This window comes from Tachysurus vachellii, chromosome 15 (genome assembly GCF_030014155.1).
Source record: "Tachysurus vachellii isolate PV-2020 chromosome 15, HZAU_Pvac_v1, whole genome shotgun sequence".
Classification (NCBI taxonomy): domain Eukaryota; kingdom Metazoa; phylum Chordata; class Actinopteri; order Siluriformes; family Bagridae; genus Tachysurus; species Tachysurus vachellii.
The window spans coordinates 4,840,788-4,868,478 of NC_083474.1; the positions used below are offsets into that span (position 1 = coordinate 4,840,788).

The following is a 27,691-nucleotide window of genomic DNA, read 5'->3' on the forward strand; positions in this document are numbered from 1 at the left end:
AACTGGTCTTTTAAATAATGTGAGCCCTGTTCAGATTACAGTTACAGAGAATTTGTCTAATTCAACCTTTGTTTCGTTTGCTTTTTTAGAACTTTGGAACTATGGATTAAGATAATGATGCATGTTATAACTGCATATAAGAATGGCCTACAATGATCAAAACTAGGCAAAATAAAATTAAAAAAGTAAGATTTTAAAAAATGTATTAAATGTCTATGGAAACTTGAAAATCCTAGCATGATTGCTGCTTCAGCTCTATTGTTTTTATACTGTGTGTATCCTTTGAGGTTTTCATGTACATATTGATGTGAACCTGGGTAACAGTCCAATTATAGTCAGTGATTCACTGCACCAGCTCCTCGGTCTCTATCTGTGATTGTGCTTTCTGTTGATTTATGAGGAGCCTTATAATACCCGCTTAATGTTTATGCCTTATACTCCAAATCCACTACAGTGCTTATACCACATTCAAGGTGAAGATCCAACAAGTAATTAACAATTAAGTAATTACAATTAATAAATCTGCCAAAAATGCCCTCTATTGGAAATTTCACCTTGTTAACTTGGGTTGTCTTTCCAAAGTGGTTATATGGTGTACGGTTATATGGTGTATTTATAGGATATAGGATATAGGATTTATATCTATATATATATTTCTAGGATATATAGGATATAGTCAGTATCCACACATTACATGGTTAAATTTATACCATTAACCATACTGCTTTTGCTGTAAGAAAGTAATCTAAATCATGTTATATTGTTAAATATTAATGTTAGTTGGCAAGATGTTTGGTCACACTATTCAATATTGTACACAGTTGTTGCTGTAATGAAATTTTCGACCAAACTGTTTTATGACTGTTTAAAGTTTAAACTCTATGTGGTCTAACAGAGCAAAAAAATTATGTTTTTTTCATTTTGCTCATGATGGGAAATGACATTAATACAACTTGTTATGAAGACTAACAAGATACAAACACAGAATAAGTTCTCACCACTGACTCACTTGAATCTAGTAATCTGATGGGGATCTGCAGGAGGGTCAGTCCTTTATTTTATAGTAGGAACTCTCTCTCTCTCTCTCTCTCTCTCTCTCTCCTTGGAGCATTTAATTATGGTGCTCATAGAGCTCAAGCACTTCCTCAGTTCTGCTGTGTCAGCCCTGGCCTTTGATGTATGCTCCCTGTTGTTCAGCTTATGTTCATTACCTAACAAAGTTTTGATCTTCTGCCTCTTTTCTGTTTCACAGTAGAACACGAGACCAGAGGGAGCCTACCGTGTGGCATTTTTCTATTAAATTCAAGCAACTGAAACTAAATAGGAGTTATGATTTAGGGCCAGAGAAAACATGAACCAAACGCATGCACCTCCAACCAGAGAATATACTGTAAGAGTGCATGCCTGCCGCAGAGTTACTACTGATTAGCAAGATACTGTACATACATCATCCAAGTGTTTGGTTTAAGTGATGGGTCTAAAATCAAATAAGCCTCAAATAGAAGGTTAACTTGGGTCGCCTTTCCAACGTGGTTATACACAGTGTATTTATAGGATATAGGATTCATATCTATATATATTTATAGGATATAAAGTATATAGTCAATATCCACACATTACCTGGTTAAATTTATAACATTGACCATACTGCTTTTGCTGTTTCTGAGAAAGTAATCTAAACATTAACATTAATGTTAGTTGGCTAGATGCTTTTCTATTCAATATTGTACACAGTTGTTGCTGTAAAGAAATTTTCGACCAAATTGTTGTATGAATGTTTAAATTTTAAACTCTATGTGGTCTAACAAAGCAAATAAAATGTTATACAGAGCAAATAAAATGTTAGGCTTTTATGATTATAAAATACTACTAATGATCTATAAAGCACTGAATGATTTCACACAACTGCATAAACAAGATAGAGCACCTCAACTATAGAATAGCAACCTTTGAATCCGTCCAGTGAAGGCTCTGATAGTGCAGTGTTAGTTCAGTGGTTAAGCTGTTAGACTATTGATCAAAGGTTGAGAGTTCAAATCCTAGGACCACAAAGCTGATGAGCCTTAAACCTCCTGTCAGTTGTATAAATATGAGTTGTTCTGGATAAGTGTGTCTGCCAAATGAAAATGATGAGTACTCAATATGAGAGACAGTTTTTCTCTTTTAAGTCTAGGTTAAAAACCAGGGATTGCTGGGCTTGTTTTCACAATGTGATCATACCAATCATTCATTATCATTTCAACACATTTAATATTAATTGACATACATACTGTAATAATCAAAATTCCACAACCAAGAGGAGGATAAGTCTCTTTCATCCTCAATAGGGACCTAGATGCCTGTAAAAAATTTGCTTTGTGACAGTGCCTACTGTGTGAAGTGTTATACAAATAAAATTGTACTTACTGTACTGAACATGGATAATGTTACTAAGCTTAAGATGTATATACTGGGTGATAATTGGGTGATAATTTTCTCATTTAACCAATAAAAGCCTAAATCATTCAACAATTCCCTAAATCATGTTTCCTGATACTGACAGCAGGGGAAGTGGGTGTGGTCTGTCAATATAAAGAAGAAAATCAGAGTCAGTTGTTATGTGTTGTATAGTAGACCAGTGCTGATGAGACAGATTTGTCTTTAGCGCTTAGGATGTAGAGTCTCTCGCTCTCTCTCTCTCTCTCTCTCTCAGTGACAGAAGAGGTGCTGATTGGCACAAAATGTCAGTAATATGTAGGCACAGGTTTGACCTCACAAAGGGTGGCCTCGCAAAGAATGTTAATTTTCTAGTCTTTTAGTGCAGACTGATAACTCGTGCCACTTATGCTAGTTTATGCTAGTTGTTTATAATCTCTTAACCCTAATGACCTACTGGCTTTAGGGAATGGCACTTTTTTCATAATGAAAAGCACATTTTAAATATATTATACTCTCACTTCAACTTTAATCAAGTATTCATGTGCACAATGTACTACCTCTTCTGTATTTTGAGCATTTATGGCACATTGTTACAAAGCAAGCAAAATGTAAAGATGATATAGGACTTTGTCTATGAAGCAATAATGTCAGTTTACCTCCTGGAGATCAATACCATAAATTAAAAAAAAAAACATTATTAAAGCAGGCTTGTTTACTGTGGTTCTTGTATCATATATTGCAAGTTTCTTCTCAAGTCTTCTCTGTTTTATTACCATAATGACGAGTAGAACATTCAGTCACAGAGGATGATAATAAATCAGTGGAAAATTCCAGCTTTCTGTTCACAATCATCACTTGTGTCAGTTTGCTGGACATAATCAAGAATACATAACTTTTTTTATTATTAGAAACCGAAGACATCTCAAAAGAAATGAACTGTTCTTCATTGTGATATGACCCTACTATTATCTTATACAGTAATATAACTCAAAAAATCAAATATGAAAAAAAAATGCATCAAGCACCATGTTCTTTGAGAATGAAGACTTTGAGACTTTATAGAAAAATAGTATCTATCCCAATGACACATACATCCCTGACAAGATATTTACATCAAGTCTGACTAGTACTACACAGCAGTACAGTACAAAAAATATCCAGTAAAAATTTCAACATTCACCAATTGACTCTCCAAACACAAACATATTCTAAACATAACACCTTTTGCACCTTAATTCATTATCATACAGACACTAATTTATTCATTTATTTAATTGTTCATCTTCAGTAACGTTTTTATCCAAGTAGTGGAGATGGTGGGTCTGGAGAAAAAGAAATGACATAAATATATTAAAAATTTCAAGCTCAAGAAAGCAAATACAAAACTAATGAACAGTATTGAATGCTTTTTGAAATTTGACATCCATTGTCTCAAATTTCTTTTATAAAGTCAAAAAGTTCCTCCTTCATATGAAATGTCCTTCTGTTAAAACAGCTGTTCCTAACCGCTAAGTAAAGCATTTACACATATGTTTTAAGCTGAAGTAGATGGAAGCTGATTAGAGAGGAAGTGTGGGGAAACGTTAATTAAAAGGCTTAACCTTTGATGTGAGGTTTGTCTTTGGAAATCAGCCTGAGCAGAACATGCAGCAGATGCTGTGTTAGAACTGGTGCTTTGCAAATCAATGGTGGGGACAGCGTTGGAGGAGCTTAAAAACAAATCAGAATCTAACTGAGTTGCAAGTTGCTTCTCAGTACACATAATGTTGCTAGTCTTAGCCTTTTTTATCTGCTACTTCTTGAGTCCGGGAACGATATTGTGATAAATAAGCTAGTGTTTTATTGCTATTGATGGTAAGACCTAAATAAGAAATAGCTTCTATAATATTACTATTCTTCTACACGCCTATGTTTTTGACAGGCAAGGTTGTTTTCTCTGACCTAGTAGAGATATTTATGACTTCATTTCCTTGCCATGTACCAACAGTAAAGTCACCTTCTGATTGTGACACCACACTTGTCTTTTTTCCCCATTCTCACGTATGTACATGTGGTGAACATCTTGAATAATGGTAGCTCTAGTGTTTGACATTACTTTTCTTTCTATATTTCAGCGTGTGATACAGACACATGGATTATTGAGATGAATTTCATAGTTGAATTAAACTTCTTAATGTTTTGTATTTCAGGACCAGATGGCAGACACTTTATTCCACCTGAAACGTTTCCTCATGATAAGTGACATAATTAAACATTATCAAGCACTTACTGAGTCTTGCATCATAATATTGATGTGTTGAGCTGTCTGAATACAGTGATGAGAGAAAAAGTGTTACTATTCATACTATTATTCCTCTAAATCTGCACAGTCACAGCTGAGAGCTAAACAAACAGCTGACACTGCTATATTAGACTTGGAAGAAATGGCAAGCTCCTTTGCTGCATGATTGAATCTGGAGTGAAGGTGCTAGCAGTTGGCTAAACACAAGAGCTATTAGCAACAATATAACAGTGCAATGAAGTGCAGAACATAAACGCTTCATATAGCTGAATCACACACTGTATTCTCAGTATCTGTTTAAAAACTTTAAAATATCCAACTTTTAATTTTATTTGTATTGGGCTTTTAACAATGAAAATTATCTCGTAGCAGCTTTACAGAATTGAAATTCCAAGTATTCCATAAATTTACCCATAAGGAGCAAGTGAGTAGTGACAGTGATGAGGCAAAAACTCCCTGAGGCAACATGAGAAAGAAACTTAAAGGGAACCCATACTCATCTGGGTGATAGTGAATAGTGCAGTTATAAATAATTTCTTTTCAGTAACTGTAAAATATATATAGTCAATAAGTAAATCTGTGTAACCAGAAGCTTTTGAGTCATTTCTGAATTTATTTATGTATTTATTTTAAGTCATTGTATCAAATCATTCAGTGTTATGATGTTCACTTCAGTGCAAACCGTTCTTAGCAAATGCTGTCCTAAGGCTTCTAATGACGCCACCCTAGAGGACAATTCTGATATCCCCTGACTAGAATGTCCTTATGATTAAAACATAATGGACACATCTACAGCAAATGTGCTGTAGACTGAAGCTGACATAAACTGCACTTAACACAGCTTATTGAATGCCTAAGTTTAGGGAATAATGGGAAAGCCTGGAATATCCCACCATGTATCTGAAGTAAATAAGTATACTGAAGCGTGGCCAGCACATATACTGGCTGTAATGACAGATAGAAATACTGAGAAGTTTGATATCAGAGGACTGGTTCAGGCTGATGAAGCTTGATTTATATCTTTAACATGGTGGCACAGTTTCTATTAAGTACAATGAGAATGAACTGTTACAGGCAGTATTCAGTAGATCACCAGTATTGTTCATGCAGCTGAGAGTTAGTTAGAAAGTTAGCTCCTAGCCGGGCAGAAAAACAGCACCTGGGCTCTGGAGGCACTAGACTATTACCTCCTCAACCAGCAGCCGGCTTCTTTAGACCCAGTTGTTAACCATCTTATTAACCAACCCAGTTATGTAACCTTCTATTTCATCACTTCAAATTTAGAGATCTGAGAAGCCCAGCATCATTGTCTAATGATTATAAATGAATACATGAGTAGTTTAAAGAAAGAAAATATACATGAAATTCAACAAGAGTGCAGCAGATTTTCACCATGTTGTTATTCATTATGGTTACAGTCCAGGGGAATTCAAAATTATTTGCATCCAATCATGCAATGTTTTTTGCAATAATAAGAACGATCAAAAAAATTAGACTGTTACGACATACAAATACAATGTAATACTCATTGTATTTGTTATGCAAACCATAAAGTAACTTTTGAGATTTTATAAGAGTGCACATATAAGAGAAGGCAATATTTTTCATGACTCCAGGTTTCCCTTTGATCATGGGAGTAAAAGCACAAAACAACACAAACATTTGCTGTGCAAGATCAGCCCCCTAAAGGAATAATCAAAGATAATAGCTATAAAACAATTCAGCCTTTAATTTGCCTGAAATACACTTTAGTGTTTGGTAATACTGTATTCTGTACAGTCTCGTCTTCTATTAATCGTCACACATATTTACACATACCATTCTCTACGAGAGATCACAGATCCATCCTTGTGGGACACATAGTCGCAGTCTGTGGCCATATCATAGCTCTTCTCCTGCAGGTAAGGGGACATATTGTTCCCACATGTCTTAATGCTAGAGTTTTCAGGGCAATAACTGTCCCACTGGCCTTTGTTTTTTCTGTAACTGTTGTAGTTTGGTGTATCTCCATCACCCTCTTCATCAGGTTCATGTTTCAGGTCTTGGCTGCTGTTAGCTGAGTCATCTCTAAAGGTGTCATGAAGCTCAACGGACTCTTTTTGCATGTACGAGGGCCCAATGTACTGCTTGGTGTAGTAATCACCTCGGAATGTGCGCTGCTGACGTATGTACCATAGCAAAGCAATGGCCAGCAGAAGAATCAGTACCAGTGTGCCTCCTATGGCACCACCCACCACAGTGCCCATTGTGCCATCATGCAGTGATGCCAGTGTTGGGGAGGTGAAGCGGGCACGGAAGTGGGTGGGTAATGAGCTGTAGAGGCCAGGAATGACTCCACTGGTTGTAGTGGGAACAGAAAGTGTCGATGGAGGCTCTGGTGGAAGAGTAGATCAAAATGAGTGTGTTGTGCTCCAGAGAGCAGAGAGAGGATAGAGCGAGATAAATATAATGAAAAACAAGCTGCAAAATAAACCTGGAACAACTCTAAATGCAGTGGCACAGCATCAGATCCAGAGGACTGATGCCTGGATATCCATACCACTTTGTTGCACAGGCAACTGCGCTTTGGATTTGATGCGATGTCATTCACTCAACATTAACTGACTTAGCTTACGCTGACCTTCTCAAAGCACAACCGCTAAAAGTGTGCCATCAGGTGTGGACACGACAAAGACATGAGCACTAACAAATCCAGAAGGAACCCTAGTCTTAGATCTCTATAAATGCTGAGTTTTGAAATATCCAGAATAGACTAGCTCTATGAATGATCTATGTTTTCACACGCATCAAAGTTTATTTTGCAGGAAGTTAAGCAACCTGTCAGCTGGTCCTCATGTAACAACTGATTTTTTTCTACACTTACTGTATAAGTAACAAACGTTATGAAACATTACACAGACTACTATTAATATTAATTCTGCTTATTTAAATATAGAACTTTGTTCAAGAATGAATCAGATTGAGATAAACAAAATTACAAAATGTATATATTATCTAATAAACAGAAAAAGTAAATAGAAAAAAACAAGCAAAATTCCATTCTCAACTTCAGGACTTGCAGCTGGAGAGAACCTGATGCCAACAATGATGTCCTACCACCAATCTACTCCTGCTTGTTATATTTTTATGTGTATGAATAAAATACCTTTAACATATAATATGAACATGAGGGAACTGAAGAAATAAAAAGAGATTTCACCTTCCTGTGACTACGATTATCAATGGATCAATGCCAAAATCTAATCAGTTCAATGCTGGTTACAATGTTAAATCCAACAAACACAATAAAGCATCAAGAGAAACCTCCTGGAGGAATTTCAGCAACACGATATAAAAATAAAAAACCTTCTACAAGATCCTTTAGCAGTTTCTGACCTTTTACACACCATTCAAATTAGGTTAAGTAAAAAAATTATGTTAAATTTTTTCAGTATAGAAAATCTAATTTCAGCTCACCTTGTATCCAGATGTGTACTTCCTGTGAATGCAGACCAACTTCATTCTGGACCTCACATCTATATGTTCCAGAATCGTTTCTCTGAAGGGGTCGAGTGAAGATCAAACTGCTATTTGTGGTCTTTACCCCTGCAGGCATCTGCATGTTGAGTCTGATAAAACATGTCCCAGTTTATACTCTTGACAAGACAAAAGTCATTCAGAAAATGAAGGTTCATAATGTAAATTGGAAAGACCTTTCTGTGTTCTATTAACAAATGATGTGGAAACACTGTAAAACCCATGGTGGTGGTACCTGGTCCAGAAGAAGTGATGTGGAGGAGGATTGGCATTTGCTCTGCAGTCCAACTTCGCATGTTCTTGTCCCACATACCAAACATCATTGTGGCCCAGAACCATGACATCTGGAGCAACTGAAAGTAATAAGGTCAAGAAAATGGGGCCCCATTACCTATTAAGAAAAACACTTCAGGATATTTATACTGTGAGAAATTAAATAGTTTGATGCAGTACTATAAATGGTTTATTAGTTTGCCCATCTAAAACAGTTTCCTTTTCAGATAAAGAGTGAAGAATGCCCTTAGGAACCACTGAGGAACACAGAAAGTGTACTTCAGTACAGAGTGTCCCATAGAAACACTGATAAAACAATCTGAAATGTAAACAACATCCTGATTCTAGTCATATGGCAAAATAAAAATCAAATAAAAAAGAAATTGGTGTTGTGTGCAAACACTGACAAACAAGAAAAATTGTGTACATTGTGAACTCTCAAATATCCACTAATAACCATATACTTTTTAATCTGAATTATTCCAATCAAAAATTTGGATTGATCTGCTGTGGGCTTGATGTATTTTTTGAAAGGCATAAAACTCTAATTCTGTTGCTATTACAAGACAAACTCTTTATTTCTTGTATAATATATTCACATTTGTTTACATCCCTAATAGTAATGAAACACACACATTAATATGGTAAATACCGAGGAATAGCATACTAGGCACACTGGAATGCTAGACACCACTCAAACTAATGATACCAAGTCAAACCTCATAAGATTATTAATGATAAACCAACTTACACTGTACATTAAGCACATAGGGGATGCGCAAGTCCATAGCCAGGGCAGGGTGGCGGACCACACAGGTGAGGGCGTGATTAAGGGCGTGGCTGCTGGGTGCCCAGATGTAGTCCACCTGGGTTGAGGTGGTGCCATCAGGTTCATCTTGTATGATATGCTCTGAGCGTCCATAAAGCTCCGCCTCCCAGAAGACATCAGCTGGTGGGCGGGCCTTTTCAGCCATGCATGTTGCCACCACACCCTCATCATTACCATCCACCAGAGGATCAACACCCGCCAACACATATACTTTGGGCTCAACTGAGTGAGAGAGATAGAGAGAGAGAGAGAGAGAGAGAGAGAGAGAGAGAGAGAGAGAGAGAGAGAGAGAGAGAATTAATATGAATTGGATTTGTCATATGATTATCTACACTGTAATCAAAATAGTCACTAAAATGTAAAATAATAAGTCATGGATTATGCCTGTTGTTTTGAATGGGCATAATTTGCCAACCATTTGCCAATTCTCTCTGACTGGCTTGCTATTTACTACCACACCACATCAACCAACCAAAAAAAAATTGGTACATCCTTTTCTCAATGAATGAATGAATGAATGAAGGAATGCCATCTCTGACACCCAGAGAGCCATCGGACGATAGGGTGATTATTTTCTGTTATGAAACTGAGGGGCACTGTGAATTGCTTTTAAACACCAAGAAAAATCTAATGAAGAATAAAGAATAACATTTAATGTACACATGGCATCCTGATGAACATGTTTCCCTTCTAAAAGGTCATTCTGTGAAGACATTAGAGGTTGCAGTTAACAGTGCTAGTCCTAGCCCATGAAATTAAAACTGTGAACCCTCAAATACATTTATACCCATTATGGATTCTGCATTAATCTTTTTTAACCCCTTCTCTGTTTGGATTTCAAACAGCTTGCCTCTTTCTCTTGTGGTATGGTATAAGTCTCTCTTTAGTTCCACATGCATCACCTGAAACGGAAGATAATGAAATAGATACAGGTTTTTTACTTTGAACTCTGCTTGTTCCACTTTTCAACCCAAGCAATCATAAACAAATTAGAGCAGAGCAAAGTCACAGTCCTGGCTGAATAAAACTATAGGACTGGATAAGAATATAATGAAAACAGAATGTAAATGGAATAAAAACAGATTAGAGGTAACTGAGGAGATTTCAACAAACTGTGATGTTTTTCAGAAAAGCTGTGAAAACTGCTAGAGAAAATGACCTTGCTAATATTTTACTGAGAAGCAGACCATAATCTAAGATCGCTGGCACAATATACTTTAGACCTCAGGGAAAGAACTTGGGAATAATGTTTAATGTTCACTTAAGATTTAATTAACAAATCTAAAGTCAGCTGTCATGAGTAGCTTTGTTTAACTTTTACTAAAATTATAGCCAAACTCAAACTAGTAGCTGATTATTTTAAAGTTATTCCTGCTTTTCTTTAATCTCATTTACACTTCTTTAATAAATTGGCCTTATTAATGCTGTTTAGGACAGTTTCCATTAGCACAGATTATGTCATCTGTACTGTACTTTGCCCCCAGCTCTCTGAGATCTTCATGGTCTGCTGGTTTTGGCTGTTCCATAATCCTGGCAAAACTCAGGGCATGTCTGTGCCTTTTGAGTTGCTGCCTATCAGATCAGCTCCAAGTGTTGTATATATTATATATTAAAAATATTTTTTTATTTTATCTGTTTGATCATGTACAGTGAAATACTTTGTTATGTTTATGCTGGTTTGAAATGTATGAACAGAACATCAGTTTAAATGTGCTTATGTACATTATTACTTTATGTAACAGGTTAAACCTCTGATTAAACAAAATCCTGATCCAGAAGATAAAAACATCTAGTCCAGACTCTCCTTTGTTGCACTGGCACATGTCAGAATTCCTCTAGCCTCCATCTAGTTCTAGTGTAAACACACAGAATTCTGACAGCAAAGGGAATAGGATGTGCGTGAACAGGATACCTAATTCCTGTTAAGGGTGGATAGAGGGAACATCACTAGTCTCCTTCCCCTTCTATTTCAGGTACACATTTTCACAGCTTTCGGCTGTTGGTCAAGTTTATGGCAATAAATGTGCCACACACACTGTGCTATTAGAAGAAGCAGCAGCAGCAGCCTTTATTTGTCACATAGATATTACAGCACAGTAAACCTCTTGGGGTCAGAGCGCAGGGTCAGAGTCAGGATACAGCAACCCTGGGGAGGTGAAAGCTAAAAGCCTCTGCTCAAGGGCCCAACAGTGGCAGCTTGGCAAGTCTGGGGCTTGAACCCCGATATTCTGAGCAACAAACCAGAGTCTTAACTGCTTGAGCCAGTGATGTTTTTAATGTTACCATCTGCATCACTACAACTTCATATTCAACAGATTTTATCCACAAACTCTATGAAATAAAACTACAGCATTTTTTCTTGAGAAAGAAGTTGTAGCAGTGAGTGTTCCTCATGCTGTGTTTGCTAATAACAACATACAATTATAGCAGCATGTTATGGTGCAATATTACCTACTGTGGGACTACTGTGGGTACTGCTGAATTAGAACAAATCAGGTATTATTACTAATTTCTTTTAAAAGTATAGAGAAAAATAATCAAGTGTGTTGTTTTATCCTATTAACTACTAATTGTTTATGTAAGTAATCATTATTACAAACAACCTGCAAATATCTGGGAAACAAAATGAAACAATCATTGACAATGTAATCCCAGAAAGTATATAAAACATGTTAGACATGTCCATAACAGACTCTTTGGCCATGTCTACATTCCTCCTGTCAGTCTCGTAATATTGAAGATATTTTTGTCACTATATAATATGTTTATAAACGTGGGCTCAGTGGATTCAAAGTTTGATTTGTGATTGCAAAATAAACTGTAATCTTCCAGTCTTATTCAGTTAATATTCATATCAAATAAGAGATATGTATCTGTTATTTATAGCTATGGCAGTATTGCATGCATTCACAAGTATGTTTATCGTGACTGTTGAAGTAAAATAAGATCATGGAAACTGAACTGATTTTGGTGACAACAGAATTTGGGATTCTAGGCATTGTGTATTCTGGCACTTACATAATTCAGTATTGTGTTGTGGCAAAAAAATATGGCACATGGCACAAAACACTTCAGAATTCAATAGATCTAATAAGTCCCCTCTGATGGAGCTTCATAATGTCTTTAAGATTACGTACTGTACATGTAATCTAACAACTAAAACATTAAATAGTATTGAACAGAGTGTGTTTGTTTTTCCCTACCGTTAATAACATACATTAATTTTTCAGCAAGGGGGCTTTAGTTCTCATTAATGGCTTGTTCCACTATTTACTCTCAGGATGATTATTATGCTTTGTTACTGTGACTTAAGTGTGCAGCACAGAGTTAAACAGTATCACTAATAGTAAATAATTAAATACTAATACTAGTTGAAATCAGAGTTGAATCCAAGCTGTGCTGTATAACACATGCATAGTGAGTCAATATGAGGAATTACTTGCAAAGTGTTCGCGATGATTAATAATATCTGTTTTCATTTGAATAAAAGGGTCATGCATTTACAATTCCAAGTGTTTAAAAACAAAATCCATTAGACGATTCATTAGACACTTATTAGAAATCTAAGTAAAATCTTTATCAAATAAAAATGTATTTCTGTTTAAATAGTCTCTGGTCATTCTCATGTAAAGCGGATGCTTTTCCTTACCACTGTCTCCTCTGGCTTCACTGGTTCATGAAGTATGTACTGTATGTCTGCTTCCAGACTTCTGTAATGTTGCTTTGTGACAATGTTTACTATTAGAAGTGCTGTATAAATAAAATGTAGTTGAATTGCAAATCAACATACCCATGATGTCAACAACTGTAGAAGCCTGCGAGTTACCCAGTGGGAAGGTGACCACCTTGCAAATATAGGAGCCAATATCTGCAAAGTCTACTCCCTCCAACACTATTGAGGCATCCTCGACTGATGGGTTGAGAAAATGTACACGATTTATGTATTCCTCAGATATAGAGATGCCAAACTGTGGATTGAATACTGCCACTGTGACAGGGCCCATGGGTAAGCTGCGTTCCCAGGAGCTTTGTGTCAGGCTGAGGTTGGCACCAACATCCACCCTGCAGCTTAGTGTGGCATTCTTGCCAAGCACAACTTGAACATGCTCTGGAACCACAACCTTGTTGCTGCAAACACCTGCAGTAAGACACAAAATAAGTGATCTATTAAAATAATTTTCTAATAATGACGTACTCTTAATATAAAAATCCTACTAAAAACATAGATGTGTTCTGCAAATACAAAAAACAAACAGTGTCCTCTTAAAGTATTGGAACGGCAAGGCATCTTTTATTTTTGCTATATACACAAGGCGTTTGAGTTTGAGATCACCAGAGGAAAATGAGCCAATAGCTCATAATTTCAGCTTTGAATGTCCTGATGTCTAGATGTGTTAAACAAATCGGTACAAGGCACAATTTATTTAAACCCATGCATTTTTCAAGCAACCAAAAATACTGGAACATGTGACTGTAGCAGCAGAGACGTGGTCAAGTGTCAGCTGTGAAAGGAGACGAGGCGGGTTAATGCAGGTAATGCATGATTTTTCTCACCTGTTACTGAAACATTATATTCTCATCTTATTACTGCAAGTCTACTTATTTGTCTCTTTCCATGCTTTCAAGGACACCCATAACAATAAATTAAAGACAAGGTATGATACCATGTGGCAAAGCTTGCAAGGCACACAAAAACACACACAAACACACACACACACACACACACACACACACACACACACACCTAGGAACATGAACACTTGAACCTGGTAAGTAGAATGCTGGCACTGACTCATTTTCCAGTGTGCTGAAGGGGCAGAATGACTAAACACAGCTAAAATGCCTCCTGAGTCTTCCTCCACACCCTCAGACCCAGAGGTTCCACAATGACTGACAGTTATTTCTTGCTTCCCTTGTGAGTCCTGTTAGATTGAACGTTTAAAAATTAATAATTGTGAACTGAATAATAGCTCTTGGTTTGAGCCCTGGGTTTCCCTGCAAAGACTGCATTTACTTTTAAAAATAAGAAAAAAAATTATTTGGAATGTCCTGAAAAAGAAAGAAACCACTGATGTACTAACAGCCAGACATCAGCCAGGCCAGCCAAGGAAAACAACAAGAGTTGTTCTTATAGCATATTCTAACAGCTGTGAAGAAAAAATGCAAAAACAGACAATGACATCACCAACAACCTCCAAAGGGGTGAAAGTACCACAAACTACCATCTGGAGAAGATGCCAAGAGCAGAAATATTGATGGAGTAACGTAATATACAAACCCCTCATCATCAGTAAGAATCAAAAGGCCAGACTGGAATTCACAAAGAAATACAGAGACAAAAGGTCTGGAACCTGGATGAAAATGTGGAGAAAGAAACGATCTGCTCATGATCCAAACTAAAACCCATCAGTCAAGCATAATGATGGTAAGGTCACTCCGAATTCTGTGTTGGACACCAGAATGCATGCATGTCCCCTGTTCTTCCCTCCTGGACTCGACAACCAGTTCCTTAGACTTCCACCACCACCATGCCAAAAGTGTTATGCCACCAAACTCATTAGGGTCATGTTGCTGGAGCTGAGATTTCACTCTTCTTGTAGCCACATTAAACATTTTTTACAGTGTGCTCAGTCTGTATGATAACACTTTATACTCAGTCACTCATGTCACCCATGTGGAGCTTGGAATTATAGTCAGCAGTACATGTACTCAGTGTGTTTACAGATGAACTTATCATACCCAAGAGGAAGGTTAGTATCTTTCCCAACCAGAAATAATGAGCAATAATAAAAAAAAACACTTCTATGAAGTTGCTGAACTTTCAGGAACTAGACTGAAACATGTCCCCATGACATCACTCAATACATTGGCTTCTTATTAGCCAGTGCAGGCAGGTAGAAGAGATGACATAGGATCATCATCATCGTTGGCAAAAAAAGGAAAGAACAATGTTTGTTGCTGTTTCTTGACTATATAGATAACGGAGAACAACTCAAAATGGCTGGTCTGGTACTGGCGGGTAAGTCAGGTTTTAGTGAAGCAAATGATATTAAAGTTCCTCTTGTTGGATCAGAAACAATCTCTTGACCTAATGTCTTCCATCTGGTTTTCAATTGACTGTATATTTGCAAAAATTAAACATGGAGAAATAGTCTATATGCTCCTGCTAATATATTTCCTTATTCCTTATTATTCCTTATATCTCTTGCGTATATTTATGTCTAACTGCACTACTCTGTTCATACATTTTTAGTCCATTTATTTTGAATATAAAGTATAATATACAAAACTGCTTGTTAAAAATATTTTACATTACAATTACTGAATGCATCTCTTAACTTATAATACATATATAACTGACATTCATCACAGCATCAGAATAGTATCATGTTAACATGCTTAGGTCAAGCAAAGGACACCAAATTTCCTGCCATTTTATTTCATCTTTGAATGCATTGGCACAATCTTATCTTGTTGATCTTTTAACAGAACACCATCTTGTGAAATCTCGTCCAATCAGAGATTTTTAATTGTCCCAAAGTCTAGACTGAAACTAAGAGGTGACTGTATTCTTTGTAGCCGAACCCAAGCTTTGGAGCTGCTCTTCCATTGCAAGATTTTTTCACTTTTTTATGTAGCTGATGTTCACAAACTACCAAATTAAATCCAATAAATAACCAATAAACCAATAACCAATAAAAATGCTAAATAAATATCCACTGATTGTCTCAATAACTGAAACAATACGATGCTAAATAAAAATTTCTGTGCATTTAAATTTACTCCAAAGCTTTGGGTTTGACTCTAAAGTTTCAATGCCTAGAATTATAGAATCCACTATTTTTGGCATTGTCTTCCATGTGAACCGAAAGCAGCATGCTGACTTGGCACACAAGGTATGTTCAAAATATTTATTACATACTCACTCACTCATTTCTCAGGCGTCATCGGGCATCAAGGCAGGATACACCCTGGACGGAGTGCCAACCCATCGCAAGGCACACACACAATCTCATTCACTCACGCACTCACACACTACGGACAATTTTCCAGAGATGCCAATCAACCTACCATGCATGTCTTTGGACCGGGGGAGGAAACCGGAGTACCCGGAGGAAACCCCTGAGGCACGGGGAGAACATGCAAACTCCACACACACAAGGCGGAGGCGGGAATCGAACCCCCAACCCTGGAGGTGTGAGGTGAACGTGCTAACCACTAAGCCACCGTGACCCCTTTATTACATACAGTACTACAATAATCAAATATTTTATCAGTGGGTCTAGGTACAGATCTATGAATCTGTTCATGAGAAAGGTCAGAGGAAGATGACCAGACAAACCTTGTGGAATCAATCTCACAAAAACTTTTCATACATATATTATTATAGTGCATAATGAATATTGTGGTATATGATTAAAGAAGATTACACCTATGTGTTAAATGATTTGCTCAACCAAATAATCCATATTTGCTCTGAAAAACTGCTCAGTTTAATCTTGCTGATAAGAAATGCATCAAGTTTAGACAAATAATGTATAAGATAAGGTTGGAAATGAGCATTTCTGCTTTCCTCAGCTGTAATTAAGCCCCATGTGGGAAGCATTCCCTCTGCATGGGAGCAGACAGGGAAGCCTGTATCACACAACCCTAATGAGCACCACACAAGCATTCGGCCTTCTACTTCACTATGGGACATGCTGACTGTCCTCATTGATCTCAGCCTGAGCACCTTGGCCTATAAAATGTTTGGGAATTAAATTAATCTTTTGCAGCTGTTAGATAGTTGTAGCTTTTCCTTTAAAAAAGGTTTTAATCATGGTCTGCTCCACATTTATTAGAGGGTACCACAGATACACATGTTAGTAAGATTAGAAAGTTAGAAATCTGGACTAAATAATCAAATAAAAATGTTTATTTAAAAGTTAAAAGGGGTGAATAAAAGGTGGAGGGTGAGAGCAGAGCGCAAAAATATATCAGTCATAAAATAATTGCCTAGATAAGACAAAAGCCATAAAAGCAGCAAGTTAAGCAAGACATCAGTAATGAGAAGTGTTTTAACATTTGGTTTCCTCAAACACTATAATAAACAACAACACAATGCAATCAGAAACATAAGTCTCATGCAGGAAAAAAATGACTAAACATGAAAAGTTGAAACATAAAGGAAAAATTCTATCCTATGATTTTAAGAGTTGTGTAAAATATACTCTTGAAATTGTTCAGTCCACATATATATCTTCTTTCTTTCAGTTTCTTTCAGTCGAGACTCACACGTTGCAGAATTCAGAAGCCATTTTCTTTAAATTAAAAAAGGCCATTTATGAATGATGTTCATATATAAACCTCTCTCTCCCTCTTGCTACCTCTCTCTCAGCCTCTCTCTCTCAGCCTCTCTCTCTCTCAGCCTCTCTCTCTCAACCCCCCCGCCCTCTCTCTCTCTCGCTCTGTCTCTCTCCCTTCCCCCCCGCGTTCATACTCCCCAACCCACTCTGTAATTACAAAAAGAAAAACACACAGAAGGGCGTGCGCCAGTTATTTCTCTTCACACTCAGGACTTAGGACAAAAACAGAAAAACGCACATTAATGGTTCCACTGAAATATATATTATTGTTTTCAGTGAGAAGTAAACAATTGCTATTTAATTGGATTTATTCTATAGCTTGATAAGATAGCTTTATTGTTAGCTTTATTTAATTTTTTAACATGAGATTATGATCATCTTTAAACGACGGCTGAAGACCCACTTCTTCATAAAATACTTGAACTAGCAATAAATAAAAAACTCTGAACAGTGTTTTAGGTCTATAACCTAGTGAACCAGAGTTAATATTCAATGATAGAGACTTAAAAGCACTTTTGTACGTTGCTCTGGATAAGAGCATCTGCCAAATGCTGTAAATGTAAATGACAAATAATAACTACAAACTACAAATAATAAACAACAAATACATTAATAAACACACATAGGGTCAATCTAATACAACTGCTAAACACTGAATGGTAAATAGTGAATGGTAAAAACCAAAAAAAGAAAAAAACAAAATGACCAAAACCACCGATCAATCAAAACAAACCAAAGTACAAGATTACTTCATTTTAAAAGTGATACTGTAAGGTTGTTACTTAAAATCCCAGAACTACCAGACAGCTCAACTCAATTGTTGAACCATTTTCAGCCTTACAGGTTCAGGGTGTATGCCAATTGTGGGAATATAAATACACAAATACAAAGTTAGAAAACAAAATACATTATGGGTGCCCTGTAAAGTATGGAGATATTTTTAAAAGCCGAACCACTTCTCTTTTCTTCATTCGCCTGTGCCAAAATAAGTCCTAATAATTGTAAATTATTCTAAGTCCTAAAAATCTTTTACAATATTGTCCCAATAAAGGTAAGGCATATAATAAAAATGTCATGTTCTCATTTCATTGACAGTTTTCTTTATAATGAATATTGTACATTATGAACAAGTCTACATTATGTCTTCATACATCACAAAAAATATATCTGGGTATTAGACTGTTTAAATATCTACTGTCAGCTCTTCTCGGGCGTCTAAAGGGTTGGAGCAGCTGTCACCTGTCTTCTGTCCAACACCTACTGTGATGAGAGTAACCTCTAACCTCTTCACTGTCATACACACTTGATAGATATTATGTGAATGTCTGTTCTTCACTGAGGACAAAGATTAATGACAGATGCATGATGGACCTGGTGCAGAGTCTCATGCAAAAACAACTCAAAAAATCTACAAATGCCATGCCAAACTGCCTGGCATGTTTGTACAGCTAAACATGCCAAGCGTTGCTCCCTGCCATTTTTGCGGCATGGCATACCTGTTTCCAATCCCCAAAGCCTGCTCTCTAAGGTGTTTTCTGTCTGCTGGATAACGTAAGTGAGACTAAAACCCAGTTGGAACCTTCTTTCCACAGTGCAGGACAGATGGCTTCTGCCTTGGATATCTAAATGAACACCAGAAAGGCAAACTGCCACTCATTCATTTGCTTAACCACAGAGAGCAACAGATCCGAAATAGAATGCCCTTTAGATTTATGAACACCCTTGAAAAGCAAACAAGCAAAGCATTTCACTCTGCATCAAAAGCAACATGCAATTACCGTTCATCTCTAACAGTCTCATATTTTAGTCTCATAATTTCAGAAGTGTAGAAATACAGTAGGTGACGAGCACAATCAGTTTCAAATAATCCAAGAAACTCATCTGTGAATTTGAAAAGAGATACTCAGTTTTGTCTGCCTTAAGGAATCTGTGGAGGGTAACGTAGAGTAAAACAAAATATACTTTGGTGAATGGTTTCAGTGGTGTAATCAGCAATGACATTTATAGGATGCATGCATGAAATTATCCAGTCAGCCAATCATGTGGCAAAATTACAATAAAATCATGCAGATACAGGTCAGAAAAGATTTCAGAAAAGATTTCCTTTAAACTTCAGAATTAAGGAAAAGGTGATCTCAGTGCCGTTGACCATGTAATGGTTATTTGTAACAGATAAGCTGGTTTGAGTATTTCAGAAACTGGGACTTCTGGGATTTTCACACCTAATAGTATGTAGAGTTTACACAGTTTGAGGCAGATGGACTACACTAGGTACAACAGAAAGACCAGATCAGGTTCCACTCTTGTCAGCCAAAAACAGTAATCTGGGCTCAGATTCACAGAAACATTGTTAAAAACCAGTATAAATACCAGCATAAATATATTGAATTGAATTGAGTAGCAGGGACAGAAAGTCTATTAACAAGCACAATGATATAATAGATAACATACTGAAAACTAATAAGAATTATAATTAATAAGATACCCAGATAAGATCGGAATATTGTTAACCCTTCAAAAGAATCTCTAAAAACTAGGTGGATTCATTCAGGCCTATTCTTAGATAATATTAATGGTCCATCTTATGCGCTGACGAGAATGAAAGATCAGGTCTGTTTCATTCCGTATGACTGACAGTCCTTTTCCTCACAGTGAGTGACTTGCAGCAGTTTGTATTGCTGTAGCAAGTGATGCTGCAGCAGTATTTATTTTAGTACATACTGCATAGGGAAGATCAATGCCGTTGCAGATAACGTGTCTATCATATACTAGTCTAATCATATACTAGCAGTGCCATGGTCATGGTCAAGCATTATTACCAACTGACGTTTAACCACTGATATGCAAGTAAACACCAACTCATGCAGTTATATTTTGCTACAAAACACTACTACAGTTCTTGGATTTTTAAGAATTTACGTATTTTTTCAAAGTATTTCCGTGCTATTATTCCTCACATTCCATGACTGGACATAAAATGCAGTATCAATGCTACCTTTATGTTTCCTGTCTAGAACTCACACATCATGAAAACAGAAATGTATGAAAAGTTGCTATTATAATTAAATTTTCAATCTAACATGGTCTTGGTGAGGTACTTGCTCCATGCCTCTAAAGTGCTCACATTTTTCTTTCTCTCTGTACACATTTACACCAATCATAAAGATCATTATTTCATTGAAAATATGAATAGTGTTAATGTAAAATTTATTGAATAGGTTACTGCCCTCTTGTGTTGCAAGCTGATGTACAATGAAGTAGGTTTGAGACGATCGGCAGTAGTATTGGGAAGAGCTGACAGATTCCAACTAACTTTTAGCTCCAGTTAATAATTTGTTAGATTTAGTTTCCGTATTGTTTCAGTTTTTCAATAATTCCTGACCACGTTCATAGGTTATAATAGAAAGTGAATATATCAACCGTTAACCTGTAACCATCTTCCAGTATTTTTTTCACAGCAATGACATAACATTATCGACAGGCGTCACTTATGTCTTAGGCTACTTATGACCAAGCCCTTAGTTTCAGTGTAACAGATCTGCACTTGGTTTACTTTCCCACCAACTTTCCCTCCCTTTCCTATTCCTTAGAATGTCAGATTAGTGTGCTATTTTACTGACACACTAAAACATCCTCCTTGAGGGCTTTGCTAACTGAATATGCTTCTTTACATGCCAAAGTTATACAGTACGAAAGTCACAGATTCAACACACAGCCCTTCCAGGAGAGGACATCGCTGCCCCTCCTAAAAAACTTGATTTTTATACTCTCTACATTAACTCCCTAAGGTCTAAACCTTCATACTTTAGGCCTGAGTGAGTGGAACACTAGACTAACAGACTTTTCCAACTATTCTTCCCTAAGGCAACTTGATTTGGGAAAAGAGTTGGGAAATAAAGGACTTTGTGACCCAGTTTATACCTTCTAGTGCATTTTGTACCAGTATTATATCCTAAGTAGTTTTTAACAACATTTACACATGTCTCTTCATCAGTTTTTCTGGTACTGCAGGTAATATGCAGCATATCTCATTCAGAAAAAGCAGGTCAGAAATAGAAGATGGTTTAAACCTGTCTGTTTTGTGAGTTTTTTCATTTGGAGCACACAGGATTTCCCTTCCCTTTCTTAACTATCATGTAATGCTACTGTATATGATGTTATTTTTATGTTGTTTATATCTGGCAATGTTGATTGGTTGTACACTTTTTATATATATGTTTGATTATTTGCAATGTTTAACTTTATAAAAAAAAACTTTGTAAAACATGAATTACACCCAAGGACAACATAACGTTGCTTTAGAATGAGAATGAGTCAAATGCATATAGACTTGATTAATGACATCACAAATTATGAATATTTAATTATTTTAGAAAGTTTGAATGCTACAAAAGCAGGTGTAAACTTGTCACTTGAATGTTGGGGGGTTCTGCTCAATACAGTTATACTCGCCTCAAAACACAAACAGCATAACATTCTGAGAGACGGGGTTGTCAACATTAGCAATTATTTTGAAAACTTATTAGCTTTGTGCTAATGATTGACAGTGACATTAGTGGCAGTAATGTGTCACAGAGTAGTTTTATGAAGATCATTTGAACAGTCAGCTCAGCATTATCAATTTTAGTCTCTGGCAGAGGAGCACCTGCATTTTGGAGATTATATGGAGATTAATGGTGGCTCATAGTCTGTAAATGGTACAGACCATGCATCCTTAGCTGATGTGTTTAAATAATAAACATATCAGTCCACAAAAAAATCGGGGCTGCAGGAATAAAGAAGGTTTTTGTGACACTTTCACATCCTGACCTGTCCCCACAATATGGTGGTGGTGGGGAACGTAGTGGCAAAAGACTAAAGAGAGCTGTCCACCAAGAGGGCACAGCAGGCTGAGTGAGTTGCCCACTGTTTCACTGTTGAGGAAGTGCAAATGCCTATGTGCTAAGATAATTAAGCAGACCTGGGAAATTAACTCAGCCACAACTTTTTGATACCGTTAAGCATACCTTAGTGGAGCCAAACAGCGAGCATGTGGTGTTGTGACTGGTGAGCACACAAAACACATCGCAATGAATGCACTGTGCACAGAGGCTTCCATGCATGAGTGTACTTTCATTCTGTACACAGACAGTGACACACACGTGTGCTTTGCTCTCACATTCAAGGAAACAAACTTTAATCTTATGCAAACTAATTTTCTCAAAATGGCAAAGATGAAATTGACAACAGTAAACTACATTTTAGATGAATCAGTTAAATTCTGATATCATGAACAAACATATTTTCTTTAATTTTTCATGCAACAATGAGCACAGCGATTCTTTTATCGGGCAGCAATTCTGTTATAGGCCAAATAGTACAGGTACTTGTACTCACCTTCCCTTTAATAGCAGCACCTACACACCCGCTCATTTATGCAGTTATCCAATAATGAGTATTTATTTGAGTTACTATAAAATTCCAAAATCAAAATCACAAAGATCAGGTTTTCCCCTATTCTAATACAGTAGTTGATGTTGCTGCATTATTTGGATTATATTATGCACTGCTCCTACATGATTGACTGATTAGATAACTGCATGAATAAGTAAATGTACAGGTGTTACTTATGTCATTGATGAAACAATGCTTTGTCTTGTTCTCAATATGATGTCATCAATTACAGCTAAGACGTGGGCCTACAAAAGATTAAGGACTTCATAATATATTAACATTTGTGTGTGAACATTTATTTACTGACCTCATTTTCAAGTTTGACAGTAACAGTCAGTCTGCATATAAGATGTATTTGAATTATTCTAATAAATATCAATATTTATAGGTCAGTGCAGGTATACAATAGCGTGCGTCAGTATTGTTTGTCTTGTGCAGGATTGTTCACATACTCAGTTATGCGGAAGTACTGTCCTGAGATTTTCAGAGTCTCTCAAAGTTAGATGGATCAGATGAATGTCCAAGCCTCACAATAGGACTGAAATTGAAAGTGTTGATGGTAGAGCAGAGGCCACACAAAAAACCTCAGAACCATCAGCAGATGTTATTAAGGGAGTTATTAAGGGAGGTTATAGATTGGCAGCAGCACAACACTGTGGATCAGCCGCAGTATTTTAGCCAGTATGAGGACGAAAAAGTCTGCCTTGGCCACATGTCGGCTGCTGACACTTGCATCCAGTACTGTTAGTCTAGGAGCAGGAGTGTTCAATCACACAGACCTATTGTTCTACAGTTTAGAAAGTGGCTCTTCACTAACTGGGCCAGCTATTTTACACAGGGGTCTGAGCTGTTCTTCTAAAACACCTTAAATTAAATAAAAAAATTATATATATATATATATATATATATATATATATATATATATATATATATATATATATATACATATATATATATATATATATATATAGAGAGAGAGAGAGAGATAGGAATCATATATTTCAACCACAACACATAGTGACTTTGTTGTTGTGATTTTTCCTAAAAATTTGTAAAATACATTCGTGAATATTGAAATAAATCAATAAAAATAAAAATAAAAACCCCTAGTTAACTAATCAGGCAGCATGCAGTGTTGGTGACTGGGAGAAAGACAGTAAAAGATGCATTAGTAATGTTAATGTTTACTCAGACTAGTGCACAGATTTATGTTTTTACAGCACACATAAAATAATGACTTTATTTACAAAAGCTTCAGTTACAGGACACTCACTGATTCAGACTCATTACCTGTTCACTCACTTTACTCAGGTGCAGGTTTAAGGTGCAGGTTTAAGGTACAAACTCACGTTTACATTATTTTCTGGTTTTTGCCAAACAATACTGCAGTCTGTCTAACCGTTATGATGTTAATGTGGCAATACAATGAAAGTCCAAAGACAAAACCGTCATTAATTCATAACAATGTTAATCAATACAGTATAATCTACAGCTGTGTTCAGTGCAAATGTGTTCTGTGCAGATGTGTTGTGCTACATGCTGCAGTTACAGACCACACTGTTAACACAGACAACTTCACTACAGTCGTATACCATCATTAAAGATTAAACAATATGATCAAAATAACCCACCTATGCCGAGGAATAAGAGGAGAGGAAGAACAACGGAAAGTTCCAAAAATATTGCGATATTCCCCGCGATAAAGCCTAGTTTCCTGGCCATGATTCCTGCCTCTGCTAGGCTTGTGGTAAAAACACACTGCTGGGGTAACCATAGCGCTGGGAGCTCACAGTGGGCTCAGAGTGGGCGTGGTTATCTCCACACCAGTGGGCGGTGTTTTCTAATCTCTGAACACGTGGAATCAAGTTCCTAGCCCCTCGATATAAAAACAGCCCAAGTCCTCTTGCGATATCACACAAACCTTTGTAATAATATATTACATCACAGCCTACTTAATCAATGCGAACCTAGCAAACAGAAATATGAACATGTGGAAAAATGTTGTGGATTCTGTCAAATTAATGTATAATATTTAAACAGTTTTTTACTCTTTCCACTTAATTCCTTTCATTTTAATTTTGAACACAATCGAATCAACGTTAGGCATAATTAGGTGCATTAGTTTATTCTGTAATAAAGTGGTGTGGATGTTAAGGTCAGAAAGTTTTGAGCCCAAATAAATTCTGCAACGATAACTAATAAATTATTGTAAGTTGTAAGCAGTGTTGCGCTAGTTACTAAGCAATAGTAACTAGTTACAGTTATTAGTTACTTCATTCAAAAATAACTCAATTACTTTGTTGATTACTTACACCAAAAAGTAACGCGTTACTGTTAAAAGTAACTTTTTAGTTACTTTTTAAAAACCGTTCTTTAATGTTCCCATTAATGGATAGGACCTTCGAACCAGAAAGACACAGCTTACATTTGACTAAAAGGTTTTTGTCTTTATGCTCAACTAAAGTGAAATAATGAGCATATTTCCACTTTGAGAAACTTGTCTTGCTTTCGCCTTGACTCGCCATTACTGCCGCACATACTTGAATAAACGGAAACAGGCCCACAGTGCGGCGTCTTCGTGTTTACAGGTTGGCATCCACCAATCCTACAATGCGTCACTGCTGTAAACAGGTTAGGCTGTAGGCTACACTTCAGCCAAAATTAATTCATTTAAAAAAGTAACGGATCACGCACCATATGGTAACAGTAACGGAGTTACTTTATTTAAAAAGTAGTGTTAGAGTATTAGTTACTGTCAAAAGTAACTGCGTTACAGTAACACGTTACTAGTAATGCGTTATTGCCCAACAATGGTTCAGTAATTAGCATCCAGATATCTGTGAACACATGACAAACAGAATATGGTGACAGAAGTAAGATGCGGTTGTTGAAAACTAGAATTTAGAGTCAAAGAGTTGGGTGTGTGTTCCTGCTGAGCAATAGAGTTCATGCTAATGGTAGCAAACCCACAAAGTGAGTCAGTTTAGAACCCCCCACCTGAAAAATTTATATTTGAGGCAGACAACTGGCGAAAGTGGATAAATCCCTTCAAAAGGTTTCTCATCGCCTCAGGTTTGTAAAACCCAAGCAGAAAAAAAATTGTGGGAATGCGCTTATCTGCACCATAGGGGAGAAAGCCAAGATTACTTGTTTCCTTGCAACTAAGTCGGATGCGAGTGAATACAATACAGTCAAAGCAAATCTAGATGCTCACTTTGCGACATGTAGAAACTTCATCTGTGAGAAAGTTTAATCATCAGCAGCAAGATATGGGAGAGATGGTTGACAGGTTACTACAACACTGCAATGCCTTGTATTTTACTGAGGCTACAGAGCCCTGCATGATGAAATGGTGAGAGACAGATTTGCTGTGGGTTTGTGAGGTAAATCTTATCAGGGCAATTACAAATCGACCCTGAACTGCTGCTTGAGAAAGCAGTTATATGAGTTCAACAAAACAAGCAGGTTAAGAAGCAACAAGAAATACTAAAGAGTAACTTTAAAGCAGACAACTCACAGCTCACAGTGTTACAGATCTCGCAAAAGAAACAAGCAACCAAGTCTAAGAAAACAAACCCAAATTGTCCCCAGAAAGCCTCCCAGAAAAAAACCCCTAAAAAAATATTTATCAAACGGAAAAGAGATGCCACTCGGTCCATTTATGAATTTAATGTGCATTTCACACAAAAAAAAAAACAGTTTGAAAATATTGTAGGCAACCTTGTAATTTTACTTTATGTGCCTTAAACAAAAATTTGTTCTGACAACGCAAAATGAATGAATGAATATGAAATTTAACAACTCCATGTAAAAAGCCGAATAAGGGGTATTGGGGTAACACTAAATAAAAAAAAACTTAATGTAAAGCTTTTGAGAAGTCATCTACACAGTCCACTTTCACCAGCAGCTGGTAAGAGTGAGCCATGGCTTATACCCCACTACTACAAACATGGTCAACAAGTGTAACACTAATGTACAATTATTAAAATACATCCAAACAATATGTTATATTCTTGTGTAAATGGCATTAAAAACATCATGTACATTTTGTTAAAAGGATCACTGTACATCTGGTGCAGGATTACAAAATCATAACATCTCTGGTGGTATATGGTTAGCTGAAAATGAAGCCTCAGGTCATCCCACTGATTGAGTATTTGTGAACAGCACTCATGGATGGTCAGCCACTGTGTACCTGACATCTGTGCAAGCCTTAAAGAGATTTCACCTTGATTGGGGAGGGCATAGATCTTTTCATACTCACAGAGAAAAAGCACTGTGTGAAAACCACAAGTGAGGATGAGAAATACTTTGGTGTTCAAGGTTGCATGGGAGTGTCTCAGCTGCCTTGCTCACATACACTTGAACAGCTGAAGATATTGGATTTTCTGTAGCAGATGAGTGTACACTGAATTCCTCTTGCCAACCAAGACACTGCAACCATCTGTTCCTACTCCAATGCAATTTTTGATGCCCAGCTCAATTCTTTATAAAAAACACCAGAGTGTAGGCAATGGTCTCTGCTGTCTCATTCTCCAAGTTAATAATTCCCAAAAAGTTGGACACTACTTTTTTCAGTCACAAGCAGAATAAGTA

The 27,691-nt window shown here is 36.6% G+C and overlaps 1 protein-coding gene across 2 annotated transcripts; it reads right to left on the bottom strand.

Annotated features, from left to right (window-relative positions):
* Window positions 1–3,155: 3,155 nt before the first annotated feature.
* Window positions 3,156–24,839, bottom strand: nectin3a (nectin cell adhesion molecule 3a). 2 transcript variants are annotated; one of them, XM_060888292.1, is made up of 7 exons: window positions 24,727–24,839; window positions 13,108–13,455; window positions 9,240–9,539; window positions 8,451–8,568; window positions 8,156–8,307; window positions 6,518–7,073; window positions 3,156–3,740 (listed from the first exon to the last, which is right to left on the bottom strand). In XM_060888292.1, coding segments are annotated over exons 1-7 (1,566 nt in total). In that variant the 5' UTR covers window positions 24,818–24,839; the 3' UTR covers window positions 3,156–3,739. The 2 variants fall into 2 exon arrangements, with proteins under 2 accessions (XP_060744275.1, XP_060744274.1); XM_060888291.1 differs by lacking the exon at window positions 3,156–3,740 and having other exon boundaries at window positions 6,216–7,073.
* Between the last annotated feature and the right edge of the window lie 2,852 nt (window positions 24,840–27,691).

Excerpts from the sequence above, each read along its gene's own strand:
- nectin3a (XM_060888291.1), bottom strand. The coding sequence starts at position 24,817 with ATGGCCAGGAAACTAGGCTTTATCGCGGGGAATATCGCAATATTTTTG. Across the intron at positions 9,540-13,107 it reads TACAGTTGTTGACATCATGG|TTGAGCCCAAAGTATATGTG; the intron begins GTATGTTGATTT and ends TCTCTCACTCAG. Across the intron at positions 8,569-9,239 it reads CTATGTGCTTAATGTACAGT|TTGCTCCAGATGTCATGGTT; the intron begins GTAAGTTGGTTT and ends TATTACTTTCAG.